Source organism: Cariama cristata, unplaced genomic scaffold (genome assembly GCF_000690535.1).
Source record: "Cariama cristata isolate BGI_N322 unplaced genomic scaffold, ASM69053v1 scaffold37985, whole genome shotgun sequence".
Taxonomy (NCBI): domain Eukaryota; kingdom Metazoa; phylum Chordata; class Aves; order Cariamiformes; family Cariamidae; genus Cariama; species Cariama cristata.
Genome location: NW_009617578.1, coordinates 1,008 through 9,054, shown reverse-complemented (window position 1 = coordinate 9,054; position 8,047 = coordinate 1,008). Strand labels below are relative to the sequence as shown.

General features: G+C 46.1%; 1 protein-coding gene across 1 annotated transcript; it reads right to left on the bottom strand.

The window, feature by feature from the left end:
- Positions 1 to 2,879: 2,879 nt before the first annotated feature.
- PHF5A (PHD finger protein 5A) lies at positions 2,880 to 7,805 on the bottom strand (the record flags this gene model as incomplete). The annotated part of the gene is made up of 3 exons (XM_009700576.1): positions 2,880 to 3,086; positions 6,188 to 6,354; positions 7,782 to 7,805. Coding segments are annotated over 3 exons (281 nt in total), but the record flags the coding sequence as incomplete, so codon positions are not given.
- Between the last annotated feature and the right edge of the window lie 242 nt (positions 7,806 to 8,047).

Here is an 8,047-nt window from a genome sequence, read left to right as displayed (position 1 = left end):
AAACACCATTTTGATAAAAAAAGGGGGGGGGGGAAGCGATAACCCTACCTAGAAAAGTAAGGGTAGGAAGGCACATTTACGTCCATGCAATTAGGATTTGCAGGCGGGACCATGGGGGCGTTCAGCTGCCCCAGAGACGTTGCTGTCCCTCCCTCTCACCCTTCCTTGCAGTTGTCATGCGAGTGCTCCACAGCTGGCAGCCAGGGAGTCCCTGAATCAGGCAGCTTAAGACTCCAAGCTCTGATGAAGCCCTTGCAGAGCTTGGGATGCACACAGTGGCAGGACGCGTCTTGTCTCGTTGCCCCCTGCCTCCGGGGAAGCTCATCCTTTTAGCATGTGCTCTGGTCTACAGTACTGCCCAAAAAACTCTCCTTCTACTGAACAAGTAGTTTAAGATCTATTTAGGTAAGAAATACTGCGCCTTTCTAGGGGCCCTGCCTGGGTTTCATTTGCCGGTGAACAAAAATCATTACTACGCAAGCAAGGCTGAGTTTTTCTGGGCTACTCGACTGTATCCATTACCCTCGTCTGAATTAGCAGCTTCAGCGCAATGTCCCATCCGTGCTCTGAAACTACCAGCAAGGCAGCAGCGCTGAACCGATCTGAGCACCACCAGCATTTGGCATTTTCCCCAGAGCTGTCTGAGCAAACAAGGCAAAGGGGAAAAAGCCTGTCCCTCCCCTCTCTCCACCTGCCCAATGACTCAGAACAACTCGAAATGGCAGCTTAACTCTCCTCGCCGCCAGAACACGGACCGATATACCCAGCAGTCAGAGTGAGGGCACCGGGAGTGCCAAGAAAAGTAAGTATGCTCAGCCCTTTTCGGGGGTAGGGGGAAGGGATGGGGACACTCGTATCTCTATAGCAACGCCTGCCTGGCTGTTCCTGCTAAATGATCGGGAACAAGGGCTGCTCTAAAATTAGATCTTCTAAGGGTCCCTGCACCAGGGCCAGTAATTCACAGACAAAAGAAATAATCCAAACTTCATTTTCCTCTACCTTCACCGAACAACTTTTGTTATCTTAGAAACTTCCGGGAAAGAAAACATACGTACAAACCTTCTGCATTCCTAGCGCGATAATTTGGGCAGCCTGACTGAGAGCAAGCGATAAATTCTGCTTGAAGTGATAAAGTTCCAAGTACAAAAAAAAATCTGCATGTCATGCCCTCCTTTTAAAGAAATACAGAATTTAACACGGCTGATAATGGCTCTGACATGGGCTTCCCAGTCAGGAACAAGACACAGCTGCTTATTCAGGTAGAATTCTTTCAGAGAGTGGGTTTGCTGGAACCAAAGAACCAGTTTGCTCTGAACTTCTTGGCAAATGGCATCCACGTTAGTAAAAATTAACGAGAAGTTGGGTAAGGCAACCACGGTGCAGGGAAGAAGACATACCAGATACTCCTGGGACTGCAAAAACCTTGCAAGAGAAACCTGACGGCATTAATAGCTGGGGGGAGGAGAGGGAGGAGCAGCTGAGATAGCTGTAGGACTGGTCATAGCTAGAGCCAGCTGCAGCAGGAAGAAATGACTTTTAAGGGGAGGATGATCACAACTTGTCTGCTTGTTTTCAGTCTTATCCGAAACACCTAAATGGCTGGAGCAGGTAGAAGAGGCATTTAAGCCAAAGAGGAGTTAGAGGAATCAGTACTAGCCTCAAGGGAACAACTAAAATCCTGGAAGGGGCACAAAACACGCTCTGCACCCCAAGATTGCGCAAAGAGAATCCTGTTACTGTAGCACGTGCTCTGCTCAGACTACGAAGACTTTAAGGACTACAGGGCACGCTGAGCTAGGACCCTAATTTAACCATCTGAGGAGCGCACGCGCTAGTAGGGAACTCGGTTCCGCCTCTGCATAAAGGTGCCCGTTCCCAGATCCCTGCTGAGCCGACAGACCGCTTTTAGCCTGTACTGGTATTTGACAAACAAGCGGCCTCTGGTTTTCAGCACGCATACGGCTAATAGCCTAGAACACAATAGTTGGTTTCCAGTTACAGCAGGGAAGGCTTTAACTTATTCACAAGAACAGGATAGCGAGTCAAATAGCTTAGTAGGTTTTAGAAAGGGCTTGGATGTTTGCACGGTGAAACAACATCCACAGCCGTATTAGCTAGGATAAGGGTTACAAGCTCAGCGATCCTCACGCTACAGGACAAAATGATCAGTGGCTGGGATCACAGGCAGACAAAAGCGATAGCCGTTCCCCGAAGCTCCTTGCAGCAAGGTCACACGGCCATAAGCAGACACTGTCAGAAACCAGATAACCCATTGTGCAGTTCTAGCTGGGCTAATCCTGTGCCTCCCCAGAAAGCTCCAGAGAGGCTAGGCACAGAATGGACCAGAGAGAAATCCTTGTTATATACAAAAAACACCAAAGAAAGAAGACGCTTTATTGGTATGCATCCTACAGAAACGGTTACAAGAAAGGGCCTTGGATTAATCTGTCAAAGAAAACATGGAACAGCTGTGCTCTCCCTAGGAAGGCACCAGCCATGAGCAGGTTCCTTACAAAACAGGGCAGCATGGAAATACAGCGGAGGAAGGGAGTGGGGGGAGCCGACCCATGGGACTGGTGCTCTGTTCTTCAGTACTGGTGTGTGGGGCGATTTTCAAACAATTGAGAGGAGGCCTGGTAAGAACAACTGCGAGGTGTCTCCCCACACCAGAAATAGCACTTGCTTTTTACTGAGCTGGTTTCCTCCATATGTAGATACTTGCCCACCAGGATTTTTATAGCGAGCTGGGGCAGCTACTAGCAGAGGTTCTGAACAGGGAAGAGACAGTACTCCTCACTTGCTCTTTCTGATAGTTCTGATCAGGTTTCAGTCCCCACTCAGTCTGTTACTTCTCCAACCCCAAGTATACTACTGAATTTGTACTGCTTTAGGGAAAAAAAAAAAAAATCAACTGGTTTTCAATAATAGTAAAGTCCAGAGATGTTCCAAGACCCTCTTGCCAACCCGACAGGAGGCATAGTCACGTACGGATAGGATCACCTCTTCTTGAAGCCATACTTTTTCCTTTCGTAGAAGAGATCTGTCTTGGAACTGCCCAGGTTGACGATCTTAGGGCAACCATCTCTCTGTGAGAAGAAAAGAGGATGTAAGTTAGGAGATGGGCAAACAGAACAACATCATCACGTACATAGTTCTAGTAGGTTCTCAGTTCCCATGCTCCTCACCCCGTCCTCAACACACATTTCAAACACCTCTGCAGACAAACTGCTCTGCAGTTCTGGTTACTACCAGCAAGAGAGTGGAACAGAGAAGAGGATGGACACCTTTTTAACCTTACTGTAGGACATTCTCTTCCTCAGGGTGAAGATGGAAAACAGCTCGTGTAACATCAGCAGTTTAATGAAAAGGATGCTCAGTGCCTCAAGACTGGATTCTTTCTAAATTAGGATACGCAGGATTTATAGGGCCCAGAGGAATAATCTTCCCCCTTCCTTAGCCAAAAAGAATCTTGTTGCTTTAGATGTCACCCAAGCCATTCTCGTGTTCAGAGACCCCTCTCAGCTGTGACAGCAGAACTGAATCTCAGATTTCCTGCATCCTGGATTGACTACTGCAGAGGCTGTACGGTCATCTTGGGAGAGGACAGCTATTCAGAGCAGCTACACGGATAAGTTCTTGTACCTGAATTCCAGTAGATGGTGAGAAAAAAGCCACATGAAAAGCAAGAAGGGGAGCGAGGGAGACCCACCTCAGAGGTGTGGCTGCAAAGACAAAAAAGAGATGCACCTCTTGGTGTACCAGGGAACATTTGTCTGTGGGCCACCTGAGCCCAGCATCTGCATAACTCTTGAGGGCAAAATGTTGTGGCTGGCAACAGCAGCTGTGAGGGGCCCAGCAGGCAGCGGAACACGTGTCCTTGGCTGTTGTGTAAGCCCAAGTGCCATTTGATTTAGAAAGCCTCTGGGCAGATGTCAGCTGCTGCAGAAACTGCACCCAAGCTGCCCCACCGATACCTGCTCCTGTGTGGGAGATGGAACACGGTGGGGAGGGTCTGCATGGTAGAAATAACAGGAGAGGAGGGGGAAAGAAATCGTTCCTCCGCCATACACCTGCCACAACCCATTTCTAGCTACTGCCTCCTTATTTGATTTTGAACCTCAATAGTAGGACTCTTCCAAGCCTTGCCTCCCACGATCCAGGGCGTCTGTGACAATCTTGACAGCATTATTGCAGGGCTCTGTTCATTTTGCCACCTCCTCCTAAGGAGGCAGCACATGAGCACGCTCCTCTCCCCAAGAAAAGATTCTTTTTCGCAACTCACAGCTGTCCTGGGTGACAAGGCTGGATTTTGGCCCTTACCCACAGATCGAAGTGGAGGTGAAACAGTAACTCATTCCTCCCTCCATCAGAACAAATGAACCAAGAGTAACCAGGCCCTTTGCCTTGTGCCCAACAGCATTCCATCTCCTGCCTCCTCTCCAAGTGTTTGTTCTCTTTCTTTTCCAGCCTTTCTCTGCAGATGATGGAAGTGCTGTGACTGAAACCTTGGAGCTTCAGGTGTAGAGCTCTGTCCGTCTGCTTTTCTTATTCACATCAGCGCCAGCTACCATAATTGCAGCAGGCAGCACACTTCACTTTTCTCTTTCCGGGCACTCGACACCTGTGCCAGCAGCTTCCAATCCTGCAAGTCAACCATGTCAAATGGGCTGTTTCAGATCTGCAGCTCCACATCTGCAATAATCCCTAACATTTGAGGTTGCTGGTACAGACCAACTGTCTTCACCTACAGCAGCCTTCACCCCGCTGTCAAAATACCTCAGTTCTGACTTGTCATCCTCCTGCTACTCCAGCTCTACGTTTTCTACAATCCCCCCTTGCAGAGCAGCTGGCTATTTCACACCTGAACAAGACATAAGCTACAGGTCAGCTTAGGTTATGAAAAATACCTGTTGGGAATCAATATGAATTGGTAAAAATAAAACTAAGCCTATTTTATTCATGGCTTATCAAGCCAGGTATCTTGGTTTCAAAGGCAAGTGAACAAAACTACTGTTTCTCACAGCATTTCTAAAGTAGGAGGCAGCACCACCATCACAGCATTTATATCCATATTTAGATCCTAAGAAAGATTATGATCCTGTCAGATCTAATGACTAAATTCAAATGAGGACCTGCCCCTGTCCTGAATTTAGCTGCAGGCCTCTAGAGAAAACATAGGCACTGCGGAGAATTGAACCAGCAACTCACCTAGCTGACAATATTCCTGTAAATCAGTCTGAACCATTCTCTCAGCGTGTTCTCCACTGTCTTTAGGGAGTGCTGGAAACGGCATTTGCAAAGCACCAAAACCCAAGCAACCTTTAACAGACACTCTCACAGCTATCAGGTCTGTATTCTGGGGATATTGCAGCTGTAAGCATCATGTTCTTGCTCTTCCCTAAGGTCTTTCTACTGCTTCATTTGCCGTTCTTCATGTCCTGCACTCATTGTGTTGGATATTAACAAATACCGTAGAGCTGCCGCATTTCACTTGCGCAGTGGCTATCTTTCAGCACAAGAAGATTATAAAAAGATTATAGCACGGACTATAGAAATAAGGGATCATTACACCAAAAAGAGAGGTCTACAATATAGGCGATTCCAGAAAAGAATTTAAAAAAAAAAAATCATATCCTACTGAAATGATACAAGAAGCTTTAAACTTGTAAAACACAATTAGTGGTGCAGACACTGGACACTAAGGTCTAACTTTATGTTGTTATCCAAAGGAGAACACAGGCGGTGATTCCGTAGGCCTCACAGTACCGTACGTGCCCTCGGTCAGCGTACGGACTTCTAGTGAGGAGCTGCTCCCACCACTGCCTTTGCAGTGTCTGCAATATCTCTAACCCTGATAAAACCTAGGCTGAGAGATCTAGCAAGAGAACAACTTAACAAGCAACGTGTGGAGGAAGCGAACCGTGAGAGTGCAGTGCAAAGCAGCCAAAGATCCTTCAGGATGAAGAGAGTTAGAGTACCTCAAAATGCTACAGTATCTCAAAATGCTTTGCAAACACGGAGCACTACCAACAGGGGAAGAAAGGTGCGAGGTAATGAAAACCAGTGCCAATATTGGTAGCGTCCCACGTCCCAATACGTATTTCAGTACCTTCAAGCCCCGTAAAGGTAAGCACGGCTACTAAATAAAGACATAACCAATTCAAGAGGGGACTGGATGACAACATACATCTTTTTCCTGGATGGTACACTCCTTGCAGTAGTAGGCATCAGACACTCCTGGACCCCCGCAGATCACACAGCGCCCTTGGTACGAGCCGTAGTTACACTCATCGCATATACGCACGAGAGTGCAGGGCCGCACATAGGAGTCGCAGATCACGCATTTGCCATCACCTGCAAGTACAGCAGAGCCTTTGGTTACAGAATGTCCTTTCCTCCACCCCTGCATCAAAGAGGAAAAGCTTCCTAGTCAAAGAACTTGCCTGTACACTCAAAGACAATACAACTGAACTGCAGAAATTTATCTTGCAGGCAGAGGTGCAACTTTGTATTTGCACACAGGCTTGAGAGGAACAAGGGCCAGCAGCCTGCAATATTTGAGTTTGTTTATTTATTCATGCATTCACAATCAGAGAAGAAACCCAAAGTCACTTCTGTGATTAGCCAGCACCTGCTTGGATCATGCCATTACTTTTACTCTAGAACTTTTCCTGAATTTTTCACTTGTGAAAAAAAATGCTGGACTGACAGGACTAGTGTCCTTACCTACGAGAAGCAGCAGTGTAAGCTTCTCCCACAGTGCCACATCAACAAAAGTCTGGAGTTACTATCCTCAAAGAGATGAGATAAGAGATTGTACTCGTGGTCCCTTTAATCCTTCATCTGTGAGAAGGCCAAAGAAAGGGCAAACTGGCATAAACTGCCATTTCACAAAAGTTGCTCTCGCTTTCTCACAAGGAACTGAGTGAAATTCGAGTACTCATATCATACAGGCAAGCAGCCATCAGATGCCATTGACAGGCTCTGCTGTGCTGGACCTTATCCCAATCACTGACCTAGGGATGAAAGGCTTCATATCCTATTACCAGTTCCCAAGGCATCTAATCTCGACTCCCACAAACAGCTCATCTAACCTGCTCTTAAATCTCCAGCACAACAGCCCTCAACTACTACCAAAGGGAATCTGTTTCACTGCCGACTGCTCTCGAAAACAAGCTTGTTGCTTCAGACTGCGCTTCTTCCCACTTTCCTTATTTTCATACTACTTTTGAGTCACGAACTAGTCATCTTATTTGTTCTGTTCCCCTATAAGGATCTAATGACAGATCATACTCTTTCTTCCCTTCTACAACTGAGAACTGGCATTTGATGCTGTGGGGTTTTTTTCTGCTCTAACTCCAGATGTTCTCCGCCCCGTTTCTTACTCTCCTAGATGCTGAAGCGAACCTTTCTCAAGGTGTGATGAAGTCAGATTCCCCAAATGCATTTTTTTTTTTCCTGCTTTGAAATCATCGGGCTGATCATTTTGTATTACAGATTACAAGGGCCTAATCAAGACCTGACTGTGGCCTGAGCTACTGAAGATGCTGGCAGCATATATTCTAGAACAGCCTGCATTTATGTGACAATCTATTTGAGCAGGTAACTTTGTAAGTATTCATTGATTTACACTTGCAATATACAAGTAACTGTTTCCAGTTCAAAGAGTGACATCAAGTTCGTGGTTAAAGCAAAAATAGAATCCAATCCTCAAATCCAAACCGTATGCTCTAACCGCAACACCATGTTCTCAAGCAACTGTATGTAGAAGCTATACTTACATTTTTCACAAAGTCTTCCGATTGCTGTGAGAAGAAAAAGAAAAATATTATTTGAGGGAGAAGCAGGAGAAAAATATAAGTAACTACAAGCTTGAAGGTCAAACAATTATCTTCTGCAGTGAGTAGTCTTTTAATTAAAAAAAAAAAGTAAACCACAGAAACAGTTTGAGCATAAATACAAACATATTTATGATAAACAATATATATCCTCCTGGAGACATTTACCAAGATCAAAGTTTAGATGCAGTCTGAATGCACAACGATAC